The 22861-nt window shown below is 35.2% G+C and overlaps 1 protein-coding gene across 5 annotated transcripts in view; it reads left to right on the top strand.

Moving 5' to 3' along the window:
- The window catches only part of LPCAT (lysophosphatidylcholine acyltransferase), a 97492-nt gene extending 77492 nt beyond the window's left edge, over positions 1-20000 (top strand). For all 5 annotated transcript variants that reach the window (XM_067783320.1, XM_067783317.1, XM_067783319.1 and 2 more), the window contains 9 exons: positions 4801-4946; positions 5005-5222; positions 5314-5581; positions 9990-10127; positions 10205-10330; positions 13897-14050; positions 14127-14228; positions 19330-19468; positions 19553-20000. In XM_067783320.1, the coding sequence (XP_067639421.1) occupies positions 4801-4946; positions 5005-5222; positions 5314-5581; positions 9990-10127; positions 10205-10330; positions 13897-14050; positions 14127-14228; positions 19330-19468; positions 19553-19656 (1395 nt within the window). In that variant the 3' untranslated portion in view covers positions 19657-20000. The remainder of the gene's footprint in view (positions 1-4800; positions 4947-5004; positions 5223-5313; positions 5582-9989; positions 10128-10204; positions 10331-13896; positions 14051-14126; positions 14229-19329; positions 19469-19552) is intronic.
- The last annotated feature ends 2861 nt before the right edge of the window (positions 20001-22861 follow it).

Genomic DNA, 22861 nt, shown 5'->3' with positions numbered 1-22861 from the left:
ATTGCACGTCATCTTGATCCTAGTGGTTTCAACAGCATGGGTGGTCTTGAACAAAGCTGGAGGAGATGAACAAGAGCGAGTCAGATGAAAAGATCGAGAGCTAGCTCCTGCTGTGGAATGTCCCGTTATCTCTGTATCACAAATCGGAAGAAAATCGAGCAGTCTTACCGTAAGAGGATATGTGGATGGCAAGGAGCGTTTACTGACTGCAGATACGGGCGCATCTCATTCCATAATCCGATCTGATTTGGTCAACAGGAAAGTAAAGCCATTACTTAGAGCAAGATTGCGTACGGTCACTGCCGAGTACAACCAAGTACAGGGAGAAGTGGCATGTGAAGTCTCAATTGGCAAGATCACGGTTCTACACAAATTCGTTCTGGCAGAGATCGTTGATGAAGTCATATTGGGAGTGGACTTCTTAGTTGACCATGGCATCAGGATCGATATGCAGAGAAGGATTATGCGATATAAGAACAAGAATGTACCACTTAACTTCAGTTTTGAGAAAGGGTTCAGCAATAAGCAGTGCTGGTGGAGGAGATTCGGCAAAGACCACGAAAGTCAAATACAATAGGCAGGGCAAAGATTGATGGAACACACAAATCAACACCGAATGTGCCTGCGGGTATACCACTGGCATTGACTAACACAAATGTACGCACTTGAATGAAGGAAATAATTCCCCAGAAAGAATGCAAGGGTGGTTTCAAGCCAGGGCGCACTACTGTAGTGAAACGTCAAAACCATACTGATTATGCAAAGTCAATCCGTCAAGCTCATGCCCTACGTAGTAGTTCTTTGGTCAAACAACAGTGTGTGAGGGAACGAACCAGGATAATGAGTAGTAAGATGAAACACAGGTACGACGATAACAACAATTCGGAAGGTTTCTTGGAGGCAGATTTGGTACTGTTATACAACCCTCACCGGCGGAAAGGTGTTTCGTCCAAATTTCGGTGCAGTTGGGAAGGCCCGTACAACGTTGTGAAACGGATCAGTGATGCCGTCTACCGCATACAAACAATTGAAGGGTATCTCATTTGGAGAGGTTTGCAGCGTTTAGATCGGAGAATTTGTCTGATCGGGACGATCAGACTTAGGTGGAAGGCAGTGTTGCGAATATTAGCATCACTATGTTAGTAAATAATCACAACAACAAAACAATTAAAGCAAGCTATATTTGTGTACATGAACACATCAATCATCATTTACACACATACATAGAAGGCGACGTAGAATATCTCACATATATATATGTAGTCACCAGGCGAAGTTCTTACTACACACACACACGCATATAACTAAATTACCAAGCAGGAGATACAACAATTCTGGAACGTGAAACGTCTAGACCTTAGGAAAAATATGCGGACGAGGCAACTGAGAGTATAAAAGCAGCTCAAGCTGAGGAATGGCTAATCAGTTTGATTTAAACACGCTATTAGTTGAGAAGTGAAGTATAATTGTGAAGTACCCTAAAGTAATCTAAATAAATACCAGTTTGCAATACTGAATATTGGAGTTATTTATTCGACAGTTCAGCGATTCGAACGTGGCACCTTCTGGGTGCATAATAACCAGGATTTCCCTAAATTCGTTACCATATTCTCTAACGGTAGTATGAGAAAAGTTGTCAAAACGGTTGGGCAACGTGCCTCACCTAAAGAAGCTCCAATTCTGGTGGTAGCACCGCACTCTTCCTACGTCTACTCGATTATTGTTGTAACAGCTTGGCCGCCATCAATTGTTTCAACAGGGTTGGGCCAGGAGACTGAGAGAGGCAGAGAGCCAGAGGGAGAAAAAAAGAAAGTGGCAGCGAGAAAGAACTGAATAGAAAGGAAGAGAGAGAACCAGAGAGGGAGAGGAGGGGAGGGACTGCTAGAGGAGGGGGAGGGAGAGAAACGAACATAGAGATAGACTTGAAGAGAAAGAGGCAGATAGAGGTAAAACCGGGAGGAAGAAAAACATGTGCCCACACGCACATGCTCGTACATTGAACCAGTGCAAGCCTGGTTTACTAAAGATTTAAAAGCTTTAAAAAATAAGAAATCACGTTTATTCAAATTATATAAGAGAACCGGTTTACATTCTCATTATGCACAGTACGCTATTTTCCGTCATAAGTATTTGGAACTTAATAAAAAGTGTTATAAAGCTTACATATGTAAAATTAAAAGAAACATTATTTGCCACCCGAAGTCTTTTTATGATTTCGTAAATTCTAAACGCAGAACTAACGGGTTTCCTTCTCCCATGAAGTTTAGAAATAGAATTTCCAGCGACGATCAAGAGATTGCAAACTTCTTCGCTCAATTCTTTCACTCTAATTACTCTGCTGTGGTTGATTCATCACCTACAAATTATCCGTATGGGCTCCGTTCTAGTAACTCACTATATGCCCCACATTTGCTGCCTGAAGATGTTCTACTACATCTAAAGACCCTAAAAGAATCCTTCAAATACGGTCCCGATTTGATCCCAACATGTTTTCTTAAAAAATGTGCGGAATACATTTACCAGCCCCTTACTGATCTGTTTAACCTCTCTTTAAAAAATGGCATTTTCTCAACGGCTTGGAAGGAATGTTTTCTTATCCCACTCCATAAAAAAGGAAGCAAGTCGTCTATTGAAAACTATCGTGGAATAGCAAAGCTCTCCGCTATCCCTAAGCTTTTCTAAGCAATCGTTACTAATCACCTTACATTTTCTATTTCTACATTCATAGATAGTTCTCAGCATGGCTTTTGTAGAGCCAAATCAACCACAACCAATTTGCTTGAATTTACAACTCACGTCTTTAATGGGTTTAGAAACAATCATCATGCCGACGTTATATACACTGATTTCAGCAAAGCATTCGACAAAGTACGCCACTCATTACTTGTTTATAAACTCAAATTGCTTGGTTTCCAACCTGGCCTAACTCGCTGGATCTCCTCCTATCTTTGCGGTAGAACTCAAAGAGACATTTTTAAAAACATTTGTTCGAATGTCATCGATGTTCCCTCCGGTGTGCCTCAGGGCAGCCATCTCGGTCCTATTCTGTTTTTGATCTTTATAAACGATGTTTCCACAACTATCAAATATTCTAAAATTTTAATGTATGCCGACGACGTAAAACTTTTTAAGTCATACGCGTCGGTTGAAGAACGTTCTGTACTCCAGGCGGATTTAAATCGTTTAGTTACTTGGTGTAATGCGAATTTTATGCCTCTCAACATAGAAAAATGTAAATCCATGTGTTTGGGAACATACAGCCAGCTTCCTACACAACTAATGGCCAAACTCTGGAAAGCGTTGATGTTTTTGTCGTCTTGGGAGTTACAATGAATTGCAAACTTAGTTTCAACCCTCATATTAATGCCACAGTCAATAAAGCGAGAGGAGTTTTAGCATTTGTGAAAAGATGGGTAAAGGAGTTTAGTGATCCTTACGTTACAAAAACCCTTTTTACATCATTGGTGAGGCCGATATTAGAATATGGATCGATAATTTGGAATCCGCGTTATCAAGTTCATGTGGATAGACTAGAATCAATTCAAAAACAGTTTTTACTTTTCGCCTTGAGAAATCTTCAATGGGACTCTCCGTACAATCTTCCTCCTTACACTAATCGATTAAAACTAATAAATCTTCCTACACTTGCAAGTCGTAGAGAAATGCTAGGTGTACTATTTATGGATAGACTTTTAAATGGATCGATTTCAAGCCCATTTCTTTTGATCGAAGTAAACTTGAATGTTCCATGCCGATTTCTAAGGCATTATAAATCTATAATTCTTAAACAATGCAGAAGCAATTTCCAACTACACGAACCTTTTCTATGTTTGTGTGAAGATTATAAATCTCACTCGAGAATAATTGATGTTTCGGACTCGCTCTTTGCCATAAAAAATACGGTTCTATCTTCTCTTAATAATAAAAAAATTATATTTATACTTTTAGTCTATTGTATTTTGTGAATCTATATTTCTCAGCTGATGAGTTTCTCTGTAGCTGAGCGGTTTTAGATCTCGGCGCTTAAGAAGCCACTGCCTCTCAAAGACTCGGTAACAAAAAAATTATAAATAACACATAAATAAGAATTAGGATACAAAAAAAAAAACAAATAGTAGGTATCACTTAAAAAAAAAAACACAAAAACAGGATTAGCCTGGTTTCATCGGGCCACTTGAGGGCAGTGCGCTGCCACATCGTCCGAGAAAAAAAAAAAGATAGGGATAGGGAGAAAGAGAGAAAGAGGGAGTGAGGGAGAAAGAGAGAGAGAAAGTGGGAAGAAGAGAGAGGAGAAGAAGGAGGGAGAGAGAAATGAAGAGAAATTAAAGGAAGAGAGAGTTAGGGAGAAGTTAATAGAGCGAGCGTAGCGGGAGCATGAGGAAAGGAATGAAAAGGGGAGCAGGAGTAACCCACAGGAGAGAAGTTTAAAAGCTTATCATAAGGGCAATGAATATGATCAAGTTTATCTCCATTGCGATACGATATAAAATTTAAATTTATGGGCAATAAAATCTTTCCACTAGGTGTCGCTGGAGTCGCAATATTTCCAAAAGCATCATTTAAGGAGAAGGAAATAGATGCGCAGTAAGAGCTCGCCATCAGCTGGCGTAGGGCTCGACAGACTGCCATTGCATGTGCTCGTCGATGATATTACAATACTAACTGTGATAATAAAAAAAAAAAATCCGAAAACATCTATCAAAACTATAAAAAAATGCTTATCTTAAGTATTTTATTTTTATGGGTACATTGAAGTTTATTATTGGACTAAAATAAATTTTGTACCTCTTGCTCTTTTAGATGTATATGCTCACCGTGCTTTTACTTCCCATTCGCGTTGTTGGCTGTTTTTTATCACTTTTATCTGCATGGATGTTTGCCTGCATTGGTCTATATGGTCTTACAGTTGATGATGTGATGTCCAAACCAATTAGTGGTTGGCGTAGGTAAGAATCGATAAAAATAGACCATATAATTTCACATTAACCTTCCTTCATTCCATAGACATTTTAAACGAGTAACAGCCGCTGCTATGCGCATGTTATACGCTTCAGGGTCTTTTTATCATGTCAAAACGGTTGGACAACGTGCCTCACCTAAAGAAGCTCCAATTCTGGTGGTAGCACCGCACTCTTCCTACGTCGACTCGATTATTGTTGTAACAGCTGGGCCGCCATCAATTGTAGCAAAGCGCGAAACAGCTGATATACCTCTATTGGGCAGTAAGTATTTTTCTATACATATTTTTTTGCTTATGCCTTGGAATTAGTTAATTGTTATATAAATATACATTTTTGTGTTTGTCCTTAATAGAAATCATCAACTTCGCTCAACCGATTTATGTGCAACGTGAAGATGTAAATTCACGTCAAAATACGATACGTCAAATTGTACAGCGTGCACGTTCGGAGGAAGAATGGCCACAGGTGGTCATCTTTTCTGAGGGTACCTGCACAAATCGTAAGGCATTGATTAATTTTAAGCCTGGCGCTTTCTATCCGGGCGTACCAGTGCAGCCGGTATTGCTAAAGTATCCCAACAAGTATGACACATTCACATGGACGTGGGATGGTCCAGGCATGTAGGTAGACCAGTGATATATTTATACATAATTTTCGTTTTAAGTTATGTTTTATTTATTTATTTATTTAGTCTATGGTATTACAAAAACCTCACAGACTAGATAACAATAATAATAGTACAATAAAATTTGACTTACAATTATAAAAAAAATACTTTAAACAAGCAGGGACTTAAAAATAGAAAAATTGGAAAAAATATCCACATGAATATTGTTATAGTAAAGTGAGTTACTGAGCATAATTACGCCTACAATATTCTATGAAATTAAAGAAAAAAAAACTTTTTTAAAAATAAGCTTTTATTATTGGTTAAAAAAATTAGCTAAAAAGTAAAAAAATAAATTGACTGTAAAGAAATATAACACTTTATAAGTTCATTGTAACCTTTAACGATAATTAGGCTTTTTCGTCTGCGACATAAAATCCCATATTGTACATAATTATATATTTTTAACTTTTAACTTTACACTAAATTATTAAATCTTACAGTTTATATCACAGTCCTATTTGTTCTAATAAAAAGCGTGTTAAGTTTTGATGGTATAATTAATTACATTCAGGACCTCCTTTTCTTGCTATTACAATGTAACACGCTTTTATTAGAACAATTAGGACTGTGATATAAACTGTAAGATTTAATAATTTAGGTGTAAAGTTTTAATGTTAAAAATATATAATTATGTACAATATGGAATTTTTTTGTCGCAGACGAAAAAGCCTAATTATCGTTAGAGGTTACAGTGAACTTATAAAGTATTGTATTTCTTTACAGTCAATTTATTTTTTACTTTTTAGTTAATTTTATTAACCAATAATAAAAGGTTATTTATAAAAAAAGTTTTTTTTCTTTAATTTAATTTTTTATTTTTTGGTTCGTTTTATTAACAATAGAAGCTTGTTCTTAGAAAATCTTTTTTCTTAAATTTAATTTAAATATGATTTTTTTAAATTTTTAGTAGGGTAAAATATTGTTTAAATTAGTTATGTAATCTTTACTTAGTTATTTGTAACGTTCCTATCCATTTCTTATAATGCATCAATATTACAAGGTTTCTTCGAAGTCAACTTTGAACAGTCAAGTTCTTCTATTCGAGTGTTAACTAACTTAAAATCATATTTTATTGTGACTTTGCCTATGTCGCGTTCAGTTTACACTACTCATTGCAGATCTCTGCTCTGTTACATCGCCAAAAATCTGTAAAACAAAATCAAGTGCGCAGAAAAGTATGCAACGAAAAGTATGCAACATTTAGCGATAACTGCCTAACTTCTACGTTTGTTGCATACACAAACAAAGCGAAGTTACCTGCATTCTTGAGGACTTAGGCTTTTATTCCCTTGTGAATACAAATCTTTACCGATAACTCTGTTATCGATTAATTTATCGAATTCTCGCAAAGTAATATTGCATTGTCGTCGGAGTTATAAATGTGTGCAAAATTTCAGCTCAATCGGACACCGGGAAGTGTATCAAATTTATCTTGCAAAATTTCATTACAGACAACAGCCAAGTGAAAGTAAATAAAAGGTTATAATATGAAAGAGAACAGAGTGAGGTAAAGATTTACATGGAACATTAAGCTTTATAGTTCTAGCAAAGAAGGGCAATCAATATTCCCATTGAGTTGGCCATGCAGGAACAAGAGTCCAGAAATGTTCTTCTAACCTCAGGAGTTTGCATATCAATCAATCTACATCGCGAAATATATGACGGAATAGGCAAGTCAAACCTTAATTGGAACAAAGCAAAGTGCAGGAACCTTTTTTGAACACGTTCAAGTCTATTCGAATGGATAGCGTAGAAGGGATTCCAAACTATGGCCGCATATTCGACTTTCGATCTAACAAAAGCATAATAAAGTATTTTTTGCGTGTAGGGATCCTTAAGCTCACGACTATTCCGTTTTATAAAAGCAAGAGCGGCATAATAAGCCTTAGGTATAATAAAGTTAAGATGCTTCTTAAAAGAGAAGTTGAAATCGAACACATACATTATATTGACAAATTCACGAAACATTTTTATGTTTTGAAAACTCGGTGATGTACACATTGCAAAGGAATCAGAAGCAGACAAACTAACTTGGGCCCAATACAAAAATTCTTATTTCCTTTTGCATTAGAGAAAATATTGTTTAGGGCACCGAACAAGTCATCCTTTAAAAAATTTCAACTTTTAATTTTAATGCATCACCATTTTCATTTTCCCATACAAATTGCATGGGGGATTTTAAATTTTTCTGTAGAACCCAAATAATATTAGACGATATTTTTTTTACATTTCACTCCTGTGCACGTAACTAAAAGGGACATTTATACTTTTCGCGCGTTGGCCTACTGGCCAGTGCCACCTAACTTTGGCTGTGATTATGAAGATTTATTTCTGCTAAGTATAATTTCTCTTTTTACTGTCCTATTCGAGACATGTTCAGTTGGTGATTTTATAGCTATTCGTGGAATACTAATGCCGAGTAGAAATTTCCTTATATCTGTTGTGCAGGTCTCTTTTGGTTGCTGTGAATTAACGATACTTATTAATTTGCTTTCTAATTACGCTCAACATTCCTGTCTTTTCTTTTTCCTCTTGTGAAAAAGACACCTCTCGGATTTTCAGATTTTGCGGAGTGCTATTGATAGATCACCATTACGGTACTAGCCCAACCATCCCAAAAACGATTTCATATGACCACGTTGAAACTTGTGGGTCATTCTTACCCCTCGGTCCGTGGGGAATTTGGGAGAAGCTAAAAATTGCGCTGGCAAACTTCTTGAAAGAGTTGCGCTAATCAACCCCTTGAGTCCGTTTCCTGAAGGGAAGATGATAGCTGTGAAATGGGCTGCCTCGTGTAGCATTTTGCTGGTTAAGTTTTAACCGCTTCTAACTAAGTTTGCCTACAGTATCAGGGAACTGCAGCCGTGCGATCGATGGATGGAAAGTGTGACCATGAGTTACTCGAAGAAGCCCTCTGATTTGCTCTCCAAAGTACATCATATCATTAGTGGAGTTGAATGTTGACATAATTTACTTATATACTGTAAAGATATTAAATTTTTTGTTAAAATTTGACTTTTAAAAATTTTTTTCTTAAAAAGTGGGCGTGTTCTTCATCCGATTTTGCTAATTTTTATTTAGCACATATATAGTAATAGTAGTAACGTTCCTGCCAAATTTCATCATGATATGTTCAACGACTGCCAAATTACAGCTTGCAAAACTTTTAAATTACCTTCTTTTAAAAGTGGGCGGTGCCATCGTCCAAAATTTTACTAATTTTATATTCTGCGCCATAAGGTCAACCCACCTACCAAGCTTCATCGCTTCATCCGTCTTTGGTAATGAATTATGCCATTTTTTCGGTTTTTCGAAATTTTCGATATCGAAAAAGTGAGCGTGGTTATAGTCCGATATCGTTCATTTTAAATAGCGATCTGAGATGAGTGCCCAGGAACCTACATACCAAATTTCATCAACATACCTCAAAATTTACTCAAGTTATCGTGTTAACGGACAGACGGACGGACGGACATGGCTCAATCAAATTTTTTTTCGATATTGATGATTTTGATATATGGAAGTCTATATCTATCTCGATTCCTGTATACCCGGACAACCAACCGTTATCCAATCAAAGTTGATATACTCTGTGTGCAAAGCACGCTGAGTATAAAAAGATACAATTATTTTGTTTTTCTGAAACTTTATATAATAGCTATTATTGTTTATTGCCTGGTGGTGGTATCAAATAATCCATTCACTATATTAAACTTAAAAACAAATTGTTATAAGATTAATTAATTATCTATAGAAGCGAAAACTCTCTGAAATCAATAATAGTTTAATAATGTAATGAATTTTGGCAAATTCCGCTTATTTGAAACCTTCTGATAACGTTCGAATCGATAAACTGTTGAATAAGTCACTCCAATATTCTGTATTGAAATGTTTTTTATAGACTACTTTGGGCGTAGTACAATTCTACTACACAATTATACTTCACTTCGCAACTGATAGCGTGTTTAAATCAAACTGATTAGTCATCCCTCAGCTTGCGCTGCTTTTATACTGTCTGTTGCCTCGTCCGCATATTTTTACTAAGGTCTAGACCTTTCGCCTTCTAGAACTGTTGTATCTCCTGCTTGATAATTGAGCTATATGCGTGTGTATGTGTGAGTAATAACTTCGGCTGATGACTACATGTGTGTGAGTGAGTTATCTCTTCGCCGCCTTGTATGTATGTGTATAAATGGTGATTGATGTGTTCATGTACACAAGTGTAGCTTGCTTTGATGTTTTTGTTGTTGTGCCTTTATTTACTAACAGCTAAGTGATGCTAAAATTCGCCACAATAATATTAAGAACATCGTTAATTATCTCAATCACATTTTTAATGTATTTATTTATATGTTTAGATTCAAGCTTATTTGGTTAACAATGGCACAATTTTATAATCGCTGCGAAATTGAGTATTTACCTGTTTATACGCCGTCAGAAGAGGAAAAGTCAGATGCGTATTTATATGCGAGAAATGTACGAGAAGTCATGGCAAAGTATGTGTCATTTCGATAGCTGATTAACGTGTTTATATTTTGTAATTCACACTCTTATTGTATTGTTGTCAATGTAGAGCGCTTGGCGTGCCAACATCAGAATATTCATTTGAAGATGTAATTACAATGAGCCGTGCAAAAGATATGCGTGTTCCCTTTCCTGGTGATATTATCGAAATTGAACGAGTACTTCATTGTTTGGGGTAAATAATATTATCATTTACTAAATATGCATATGTGATAAGTTGCCTCAGTTGAATAATTTTCCTTCCGTTCTGGGATTGTATATTCTCCAACTAATATTTCGCTGATTTTCCTCTTATAATTTTTAAATCATAAACGTAATGCGGGGGTTAAAAACAAATGTATTCATTTAAAGCACCTATCGGCACGAAATGACTGCCGTGAGGACTGTGAGAATACTACCATTTCACACCTACACGATATTGAAATAACACAAAACATTGAGTATCAAACATCACCAAACGCGAATGACCGCCGCTCGCGAACTTTCAAACGAAAAACTATACACACCGTGCATTTTTAAACGGTTTTATTTAGGTTGACTTGACAGCTGGTTGGACAGCACTTTTTTGTAATTGAAATTTAATTAACTTCCCGATAAGCTACAAGCTTCAAACTTGGAATATAGTTCAGAACCTGATGATAATGCAATAATAAGTAAAAAAAATCGCCGCTACGTGGCGCAAGGATCGACATAATCACAAAAATCGTATTTGTGGTCCGATTTGGCTCATATTTGGAACACATAATACATACAAGAATAGAAAACGACCTATGATGTCCGATTTGGCTCACATTTGGAAAAAATATTACATACAGTCCGGTAGAAGTGACATCAAAATATTTTGGAGTTGGAGCAGGAACAAACATACGTGGCGCAGAGTCGAGTAAAGTCTTTGGAAGGATTATGTTTTGAGAACTTAGATTGTAACAAATTGTCTGGAAAGAGTCCTTGTAATAATGAGTCACTGAATGAACTAAATAGAATGAGAAATAATAGGCAATTAAATAAAGACTAAAATCTTGAAAATAAAATAATAAAAAAAAAAATTTAACAATTTTTGTTGTTATATTGGCCTACTGATTTTAAGATCGCGGGTTCGAATCGAGCTCAAGGCCTAACAATAATTTTTTATCATTATTATTGTTATGATAAATGGATTCTAATTTAAAAATTTTTTCAATTAAGAAAAAATTTATCATAACAATAATAATGATAAAAAATTATTGTTAGGCCTTGAGCTCGATTCGAACCCGCGATCTTAAAATCAGTAGGCCGCTATAACAACAAAAATTGTTAATACATCCCAGAGCACGGGGAAAAAGTCTCAATAAAATATGACACTATGGCGGCATTGCCATCAAACAAGTCCAATTTTCACATCCATTCTGCAACAGATGTCGCAGTGTTGTGAATATCAATTGGCACGAACCAGAATAGAAGTAGGATTAATGAAGACAAACAAAAAACCGCTGTGATGGCTGAATGGTTATAGCAGCGGCGCCTAAACGTTGCCGATGAAGGAATTTAGCAGTTCCCGAAATGGATCTATACAACGAGCTTTGGCAGTTGTCTAAATTTTTTCTTTCTTCTATTCTAATTTAAAAATTTTTTCAATTAAGAAAAAATTTATCATAACAATAATAATGATAAAAAATTATTGTTAGGCCTTGAGCTCGATTCGAACCCGCGATCTTAAAAAAATTTTAAGTTAAACGGTTTTATTGAAACCAATAATTACATGAAGTAATAATCTTATAACTTTAAACGAGCAATTCTTGTATATTCGTATATTTGTATGTTTGCATAGCCGAACGATCTCGGGAACGGCTCAACCGATTTAAATGAAATTTGGCACAGAGATAAAGTATCACCTTCTAAGACTTTCTACCTATGTTTTGCCACTTAGAATGTTTCACAAGGTTGCCACCTATTCGAAATTTAAAAAAATTGCATGAGATATGCTGATATGGGTATCAAACTAAAAGTATTTCACTCCGCATTACAATAGGGACATTTTTGAGTAGGGTTCCCATTTAGGGTTGGTGTAGTTAGACTTTACTCATATTCTATTAAAGCTTTAAAGGAGAACATTAAAGTTAAAAATCTTCGTAAAAAATCTTACACATGATTCGACTTAATTTTCTTAATTTCACACACGCTAAAAAAAATTAAATGCAATATCAAGGCACCGTGGCAAATTCTAGTAAAATATATTTAAATGCATACGAGCCGGACCCGTGCGCATCTTGCGCAACCAATATAAAAATCTCTTATCAAATATCAACAAAAATCAGCTGTTTTATCAATCAATTAAAACTTACAGCTTGCGCTGCAATCTGGCGTATGTAGCAACTGTCGGTAATGCAGTGCAAATATTCACAATAGTGCCATAGTACAAATAAATTTCTTGGTGTGCTCACCATCGTTTATTTTTAACAAATTATTTTAATAAAATATAGCTAAACAAAAGCACTAGGACCAAAATTGCAAAAAGCTCGCAATAGCCTGAATCTCCATCTTTACAACCAAATCTTTATTTATAGATTTGGATTCCAAATAAGAGCGAAAAAGGGACCCGTACATAAAAACAGCAATTAGAAATAATACATATGATTTTTGGCAAATGTGAAATGAATAATTTTCTCACAGATTACTATTAGAGAGATTTCTCACCATAGCAAAAAGATATCGCACCATGGTAATTTGCTACCGTTCAACACTAGAGGCATATGTTCAACTTGAAAACGACAGCTAACCATTTAAACTTACCAACAGATGGCGCTTAGGGAAGTAAGTTGACCTTTAATTAAACTAACTGATAGTTGTCATTCGCGAAATTTACAAGTTTTTGGAATGTAATAAAATTGTGAGACTTTCATAGTGTATAACTAAAAAAATGTTTGAAATTAATAATTCGGCGCTGATGGCATGTAGACCAAAGTATGTTATGCGGCATACTCGAAGATTGCCGAGCAAAGCTCGCTCGCCTAGGTACTAATACTAAAAGCCTAGGTACTAATACTAAAAGCTAGAAAATAATTAGGTAGGTACTAGTCATCACACTCCTCATCAATCTAGGGCGTTGATCAGAAAATTAAATAAAAGTGTTGGACGCGTGAAATTTCTAAAAATGTGAGGCGTAGCATAACCTGATTAAGGTTCAGTTGGTCTTATATATGACTATCAACCACACAATAGCCCAATGGTTAGGCGATTGTGATTTCAGCAGTTTGACCGCGATTCGATTCCCGGTAAAATATATGAATATATGAAATATATGAAATAAATAAACATTACGAAATTGCCTGACGATGATGACGTGGCGGTTTTCGAAATGGTACCATCGCAATTTACCAGTAAATGTTTCCATCTTTTCAGTTTTTCCCAATAAAACCAAAAATAATAATTGAATAACAATTATCATTTATCGGTATTAAGATCATTAATTCTTAAAAATCTTAAGTAAAATTGAACACACCATTAAACATACAAACATATAATTAAATTTTTTTTTTAATTATTTTATTTAATGCCAAGTGTAGTCATACCTAAGTGGACTTTTGTGGTAAAAAATCGTGCTTAGCTCCTCAACTATCTAACAGATGTGAAACACTTTTTTATAAACACATATTTTTGTTGTTTGCACTTAATTGTTTTTCCTTATTTTTTAATGCTTCCTATATATTTTATAATGCATGTATATGCATGTTTGGCTTTATCTCTCTTATATTCAAATTACAGCTTCCTGCCGGATTCCCAACGTGTTGAAGAATTAATTGCTGAATTCCTTAGCTTTAATAATACAGACAGATTAGATATATTTACCTTTGCTGAATTGTTGCATATTGATTCAAACAACCCGTATCTACATCAGCTTTTTGCCTTACTAGATCATGTAAGATATTTGTTAAATGTAAATCAAAATGTTTGGTTTTAACCGTTTCTTTTTTGCTTTTGTTTCCTTTTTGCAGCAACACAGATACACAGCGAATTTGAAAAGTTTTCTTATAAGCTCGACATTTTTAAAACTGAAGAATGGTGAGATTATCGTGTTTCTACGTGCTATATCAAATGTGAGTATAATTTTCACCACTAAGGCCCGGTTTTTCAGTACAAGTTCAACTCAGTTTGTCAGTTAAACTACGCTTAAACTTATTCTGCAGTTTTTCAGTCGTCTTTAACTTAAGTTTAAGCTGAGCTTAAGCAGCTCATCTGGCAGGGTTAAACTCTAGTTAACCTATCAGTTATTTGCCTTCGTTCGAAATCGCATCGAATACACCCAAGTAGCATGTGGGCTGCAGTACCATTAGAGCTCATGTTGATAACTAGGCATACTTCTAAAATCTCAAGAGGTGTTTTGAAACAGTGGCTCAACTCGTGGATCATAGCGTACTAAGCTAAAGTGGGCATTTTTTATAAAGGAAAAAGAATGCTATTACTCAAGTTGAAAAAATTTAACTAACAACTTGTGTGGACCCACATGTAAGATTCCATACTTCAGTATTTTCATGAAAATAAAATGAAATATATATACATAATTTAAAAAATAAATAAATATGAGGCGCGATAGCCTTCGAAGAGATTTTAGGCCGAGCTTCTCTTCCAATTTGCGCCCTGTTCATTTTAATTTTTCCTACAAATTGGTCGTGACGGGACCTACTTGTTTTATGCCGACTCCGAACGGCTTTGCCCGGGGCGTGTACCCAGTATCTTCGATATGGTAGGCGGAGCACGCTACCATCACACCTTCGGGGAGCAACCTTATCGCTACAACAACAACAACAACCAACTCGGCCGTCTATATAATTTATTTTTGATTAATTATGCTTCATTACTGCTATCAACCAGGTGTTTATTTCCAATGTAGGATATCAACTTGAGAAATATGTTGAATATTCATTTGAGAACTGTACATTTCTCAAAATCTCTCCAAATTAGGATAATAATTGGAAAATATTAATGACGTTGGAGATCAACTCGAAAACTTATACTTTTACAAAATTTCTCAAAATTTGGATAGTGATTGGAGAATGAAGTTGGAAGTTGGACTCGAAAACTATCTGGTTTAAGAATAATTAAATAATGATGTTGGATATTTCCGGAACTATATATATATTTCGCTGGAGAATATTTTTTCCATGTTTGTTGGGTAAAGAAAATCCAGCTGTTGCCGTATCTACAAATTATCAAGATAATAAAAACCCAATGTTGCCGCACAAAAAAGCATACCCCAAAGGCGGCCTGAAACTGTGACTGAAAAACTGCTCAGTAGTTTAACTGGAGTTTGGATTTGATTAGAGTTTAAGCACACTTATAGCGTTTTCTTTTCAGAAATAAATTGTTGTCTAAGTAAATGGTAAAGCCTTAATAGAGTTACTCCTACCTCAGAAAATTGTCAACATTTATAGTGCATACAAACAACATTTCAACTCACAATATTCACTCATATCACAAAGCACACAAGAAGATTGCGCATTGCGCATGTAAACATTAGATCAGCCCTTTTTTATGGGCAATTCTTACGTCAATTTCCTTTAGCTCGTTTTTTTCTCTCTTTCTTTCATTCGCTCAAACAGTCAACTGTGACGAAGATGCGCAGAACGAAACAATTTTGAACTCGTGAATGCGCAATCTGGGTAGGTGATTTGTGTACTCATATTAACAGATTATATGTGGAACTTAAGAGCGAATTGAGAGTTTCACAGAGTTGCATTGCCACACCGCCATTTTATACAGGGTAAAAGTGTAACGCTTTTGCGTTGCGAGCAGGCAACAATTTTCACAAAAGAACGAAATACCCCGTAAAGGCGTTGCCTGTTTTTTAGAATAGAACAACAACCCTTGCGCGGCGTACAAAAAGCATAACACTATAGCCAGAAAAGAAAACGCTATTAGATTAAGCTTAGCTTAACCAACTACCGAAAAACCGGGCCTAAATCAAATTATCCCATCGCCGCGTACAACTTTAGTACAACCCCCTTTAACACCATTAACCGTCCTGTGCAAAGCCATTTTTAAATAATCTACAAATATAAACGAGTTAAAATTTTGTGGCATCCTATGGGTATAAGTTTCCTACAAAAAGGAGAGAAATTTTTTTCAAATATATTTTCATTGAGATGGTTTTTTAATAAATTAGTTTTTTATTACTAAAAGTAGTTTTTTATTACTAGTTCTCATGGCTGGGATACCCAGGTACCACTAGTAGTTCTCACGTATGAACTGCCTTGTGGTACCCGTGTACCCAGCCATGCGAACTAAGAAGAAAAATTATTCATGAACAGGACGGTTAAGGCTTCTGCGTTGTTTTGGCGCTTACCTGGCGCAACAGCTGACTGAACACACATGTTTTTTTCGCTATGTTCCTAACGCAAAATAAATTCAAAAACTTACGTTATGCTGGCGTTTTCAATTCATTTCTTTGCAGTCCTTCAATTTTGCTCAAGTTTATAAAAATATAATTCCTTTCTTGAACTAAACAAATTGTTTATTTAAAAATTTGGGAAAAATTTAAACAACGTGACATCAGGACGGACAAGGCGACATCTGTTTCCATTATGCCTTGTAAATCTCTTCAAAGCCTTTTCTCCAGGGAGTGGGATTTGAACCCGCACTCCTACGATGGTTGAAGTGTTTCGAACACATGTCATGCCTTAGTTGTTGTAAACTTTATCCCAATTGCCCTCCTTACATATTTTATTATTTTGCACAGTACATACTTTGTATGTAATCATGTGTTAAAGTTATGCTTGTTTTTTGTGGCGGTTTCAAAGAATCTGGTATTTTGCTATATATGAACGTCGGAAGTGTCTGCACCTAATGAAATAGTGGATCCAACCAGATGCAGACTGAAACGTGGCCACGTATTCGGGCAGTCAAGCGAAGTACCGCCTCTTTTCTTCGATTCGCCGGATTCTTCGCACTTTTTTTTTTTTTAACCCCGTATAAATTTCCAACCGCTGGCTTCTATTCCACGCAAATACGATTTAACCACCGAACTTACCAAAATTCATTTAGCTACAAAATGTTGGTGCGTAGTTGTTCACTTTTAACTACAGCGGATGCACAACCGAAAATGCCGGTTTAACTTCATCGGCATTAAAAGGAGACGTTTCGATTTGTCAGTCGCCAAATTAGTAAAAGGTATGATGGACTGATGAGTTCCTGCTGAAGTTCTCCTTATGTTGATCGATTCGTTTTCTTTTGTGTCCAAGCCCAAAATGAAAGAGGCAGAACCCAGCTTCCGTGCACGCTTCCGCTATCTAGTTCTCACCGATCAATCGATAACTCGTTTTATCGGTTCGTTCAACCCCCATATTGGCTCAAGTCCCTGTCACACCTACCATGTTCCGATTTTAAAGTCGTCGTGTTGAGGATAGGCGTATGGAATTCAGAGGGAGTAACTTTCGCGTCGTGAGGGAATTGTGCGCTGAGTTAACTGGACTTGCCCATAGAAATCGCTTAAAGCGCTAAAAAAAAAAAACAATATTCACTATCATGCAGCAGTAATTACCACGGAGGGTGTGTAACCACCCCAGGCAACTATGAGTGAGGGCGAATCCTACCCTTTTTCCTATCACCAGCCAACTGGTACGTTCCAAGGGTGACTCTCCCAAGTGGACCATAACAACCTTATTGAAACTTACTGCGTTCAATTGCGTTTTGAGTTAATAATTGAGCCCTTTATTTTGAAAGTGGTATAAGTCATTTCATGTATTTTAAGTTCAGGGGTAATTTGTTGGTATCTCTCCTCGCCTCCTATTTGAAAGAGTCCAATAGCCAAAAGATGCAATTCTTATTATTAGTATATAATTGTAGAACCATCTATATATGCTTTCGTTCAGAAATAACAATGCGTTTAAGACCATGAGTTGGAAATGACTTATACCACTTTCAAAATAAAGGGCTCAATCGTTCCCAACAGAAATCAGATCTCTCTTTATTTTTGTTAAAATAACGGAAAATTGTCCTGGGTAAAGGATTCTAGTAAGTGAATTTCATTCATTGTACACAGTGGCTTGCAGACAAATTTAATCTTAAGAGTTTTAATATCGTAAGAGTTTCAATTTCTGCGATCAACTGTAGATGTAGATATTTTAATCGGAACCGCTTGTATGGCTCTCCTTACTATATCTATTTATCAACCTGGATCTCTTTTAATTTTTCTCTCTCCGTCTAAATATTACATTCTTTTTATGTCATGTTACCTCTTCCGTTTGATCTCTCCTTTAGCACATCTTTCACTGTTTCTTTTCTTGTTCCTTGATCGCATTTCCTCAGGGTACAATACGTTTTTTCTTCCTCTCTCTGCACCCTATTTCGTCATTGGCACTTTCCAGGGGCCAAATCGTAACATCCGTGATCGTATAACTCGTCACGTAAAAACATAATTTTCGGATTATGACATACGTGAACGTACTACTTCGATCGTAATTTTGGATCGCAACATACGTGACGAGTGACTGAACGTACGCGTTACGTTCCACTTTCATTCGAACACAAACTGGCGATCGTATACATACAAACTTCATTGAAAATGTAAGAAAATTGTTAAAATAGATGAATAAAAAAGTATAATAAATTTCGAACTCTTATTATTAAGAAAGGTCGAATTCAAACAAGCTTAACCCAAGCTAAAAGGAAATATTGGCGGAATTCATGGCGAGACACCCAAAAGCTTTTTAAGTTAAGCGAAATCTCTTCAAGAAACTGCAATAATTTTTTGTTACACTGAAATAATACACAAATGATGTGCTTCCGCTTTTTTTTGATAAGTCCAAAGGGTTACTGTACTCTCTTAAGCGCCTTCGGCCTATCTTTTCATCGCCTTCGCTATAACTGGAGCTCAAACAAAACAATAAAATTGGGTCCATCGCAATAATTTACTTTTTTTTATATTTTTGACAACCAATTTGACAGATCAAAATCTATTGTGAGCTAAAAACACAATCCAATCTAATGTGGATCGTAAAATTTATTGTGAATTGAAAAGAAATTACGTTCCGTTTGCTATCGTATGTTATAATCCCATTTTGTTTATACGTTTGACGTATCACGTAATTTTCTTTCGTATGGTTGCCGATCCGTGATCATATGTTACGATTCGAGCCCAGATTACTTTTTTTTAATATCTTGTCTATAACAGCTACAGCAAATGTTTATTTTCCATCTTAGCTTTACACCGAATCACTACAACGCATAACTCGTCAGAATTTTGCACGTATTCTAAGGCATGCGGGCAGGCTGACGCCGGAAAAATGTGATGCCTTGTTCTTCGCCATCGATAGTGACAATAAAGGCTGCATTGCATTTGGTAAGTTTGCTTTTCATATTTTCGATTGTAATATTTTTACTAAACTTTATTTTTCCTTTCTTTTCATTTACACACATTATCAAGAGGATTTCGAACGCTATACCAAAGATCACCCAAAATATAAATTTCTTTACATGAAAAAAGAGTACTTACGAAGGACATCGGCAGGTGGAAAGAAACTAAATTGAAATTGTAACCAAATAGTATAAACAAACCAGTGCTTGCTGCGTATGCATATGTGTATGAACGGTGCGTGAATGTAAACTTGAATGGGTAACGTGGATGGATCTTCAATATTTTCCAGAAGTATTAAAAAAAATCATGTGTCTCTCATGATTGCATATGAAATAACAATAAGGTATTAATTTCATCGCGATGATTTAAAAGAGGTATATTCTTCTCATAAAATCCTGTTTTAAAAAAAGTTAAAAGTAAAACAACTTCTATATTATAATAAAAATGGTGTGAATTAAGATGCTACAAAAATATTTAATAGAATATACTTAACGATTCTTCATTTATTTAAGCAACAGTGGTTCGTTTATAATTACTCCGCGCAGGATATATCTGTGTAAATCTTTTATTTATATATTTTATTCTGATAAAAAAAGCAGTTAAATAATGATGAATGCAGTTAAATTTTACTCTTTAATGGCGCTTTGCACGATACAAATAATACATATACATTAGAGCGGGTGAAATTTTTTTTTCATCAGGAGTATAGCCAAAACGTAATCTACAGATGATTCTAAGAAAAATTGCTGAAGACACCATAGCTCTAAGTCCGATTTCGAGTCCCCGACTTTTGCAAAATAGATATTTTGCCATGCGAATGTAGGGCTTGGCCAAAAAATCTTCATAGCTTCTGATAGAATTATAGGAAAAATATATTGGGCTTACTTTAAAGGTATTTTAGGTACATTTCAGAATCTGTATTAATATCTATAGTGTTTTTGAATTTTAGTAGGGATATCAGGCTTAAATTATGAGAAATTAGCCTAAAATTAACTTTTAACTAGTATATTATCATTTTTAACAAATTTCTTATGGATTTTTTTTCTTTACAGCTAAAATAAGTTCATTCAGGCAGCTTTTCTTTTTTCGAATTCGTTTTAGTAGAAAAAAATTTAAAAAAAGCATATATTTTCAAGTAATAAGCAAAAAAACACAATATTTATAATTTTAATGTAATTTATTTAAAAAATTATTTTTTTACTTAGAATGAACCATTTTAACGTATTTTTCAAAATAAAAGTAATGTTATGTCAGGAGCGTGCGCAGGAATTGTCTATGTCTATGTCTTTTAAAAATCTTCTATATCTATCTATCTTATAAATCTTATAAAATTAATTTTATATATGGTCAAAAAATTAAAACACAGTTGTTGTTTTCCCGACGCGTTTCGACGTTCTTTTTTCTCACGTCATCTTCTGGGGATTTCTTTAATGCTAAATATGTAAAAATATCATACATATTAACATTTGATACTTTTTTCTACCAATAAACATGAAACTAACACTTCACACAAATTTTTTTATTTTTTTCTTTTACTTACATTAATTATATTACAATTAAATTATAAATTGCACTTTATTTTAAACAAACATAAAGAGTTGGCACTTGCATTTTTTTGTTTACTTCGATTTGCATCTCTGAATAACAGCTGAGTAGACGCTGTTGATGTTGTCAAAGTCTTCTTTAAAATTTAGTGTGTTGTGTATAGGCCAAAACGTTGATCAGGGTAACACTAGGATTTGTTTTTACATTATGGGTATCAAATTGAAGCTGTTGATGAGTGCTTTAGTACAGAGTAATTTTTATGTGTAATATGGATATCAAATGGAAGCTCTTGCTGAGAGCTCTAAAGTAATTTTCATTGTGATATTCGATTTAGTCGCATCAACCTGGCAAAACTGATAAATATGCATGCGAAGCCGAAATAAAGACATGAATTAATAATACCCACATAACTATTTACATACGCCCTATTCGATTTGCCTGGCAATAAGGGATGAAGAAGAATGGGAAAAACTTGGGAGAAGAGAAAAGATGGAAGGAGAAGGAGACTGAAAAAGAGATAGAGTGAGACGAAGATAGAGATAGATGAAGCGAAAAGATGAAGGGAGGAGTGGAAGGAAGGAGAGGAGGAATAAAAGGATTAAGAAAAAGTGAGGGGGGAGGGCAGAGTTAGACGGAAAAAGCTTATTAAAATGTATGCAGATAGACCAAATTTAGGGCAGAACAACGTCCGACGAGTTTGCTAGTATACTATATATAAAAGAATAAAAAAAGTAGATTAAGTAAAAAATTGCGTATTTATTCACTGTTGAGTAAAGAGAAAAATTTACCATATTTATTGGCTTTTTATGTAGAATTTATGATATTTACCGATAAAAAGCAATCGGATAATGAACAACTTTTATTATTAAAAAATTGCATACTTCTTTACTTTTGACTGAAATGAAAAAAAGAAAAAAAAATAACAGTTATTGGTTACACTGGACCACGAATTTCAACTTTTTCTCTTTACCAGAAACGCGATTATGAAATTCGTATGTAAAATCACCCCCTGATTTCGAAAATTGCGTTCATTTTTGATTCTATGGTACCGTTTTTGAGATATTTGCAATTTACCGTTATTCGAAAAAACCAAAAAGATGGCTCCCTTTAATCTAATATATATTATAAATGGGAAAGTTTGGATGTTAAGATGTTTGGATGTTTGGATGTTTAGATGTTTGGATGTTTGGATGTTTGGATGTTTGGATGTTTGGATGTTTGGATGTTTGGATGTTTGTCCAGACGTTTGTCTTTGTGACTCAATAACGCAAGAACGGCTGGACCGATTTGGATGAAATTTTGCACACATATAGCCAATAGTCTAGAAGGATCTACTAGCTATATATTTTTTAAAAGGGGCGTGGTTCCCGCCCCCTAGGAACAGTTATAATTTAATTATTATATTTTTTCGTCTTTGCGACTGAATCACGCCAGAATGGCTACACGGATTTTGATGAAATTTGGGACACAGACAGTAGTCTACTAGCGAAATTTTTTTCGAACATGGAAAGAGGGGTGGGGGTCCCACAACCCTTCGAGAAATTATTTTTCATAATTTTTACACATTATAACTTTACGTATACTGGCCTTCACCAATATCACAGACTCAAGGGGTCAAATAAGTCGAGGGCTTACAAAGTAAGCAGTGACACCCTCCGCCCGCCCCCCTTTATCTCCCCCTCTGGTGTAAAATCCATAAATTGTTATAACTCAATCTAAATTTTCTCCTAAATCAATAGTTTTTGGTATCTGGTACATACAGAACGAGATCTAGACAATTTTGGAGGAACGATCAGTGGTCCTCTCCTCTACTCCCGCCATCCGTCCTCCATC

The sequence above is a fragment of the Eurosta solidaginis genome, chromosome 4 (genome assembly GCF_040869045.1).
Source record: "Eurosta solidaginis isolate ZX-2024a chromosome 4, ASM4086904v1, whole genome shotgun sequence".
Taxonomy (NCBI): Eukaryota; Metazoa; Arthropoda; class Insecta; order Diptera; family Tephritidae; genus Eurosta; species Eurosta solidaginis.
The sequence above is the reverse complement of the archived record's forward strand: the minus strand, read 5'-3'. Positions and strand labels throughout refer to the sequence as shown.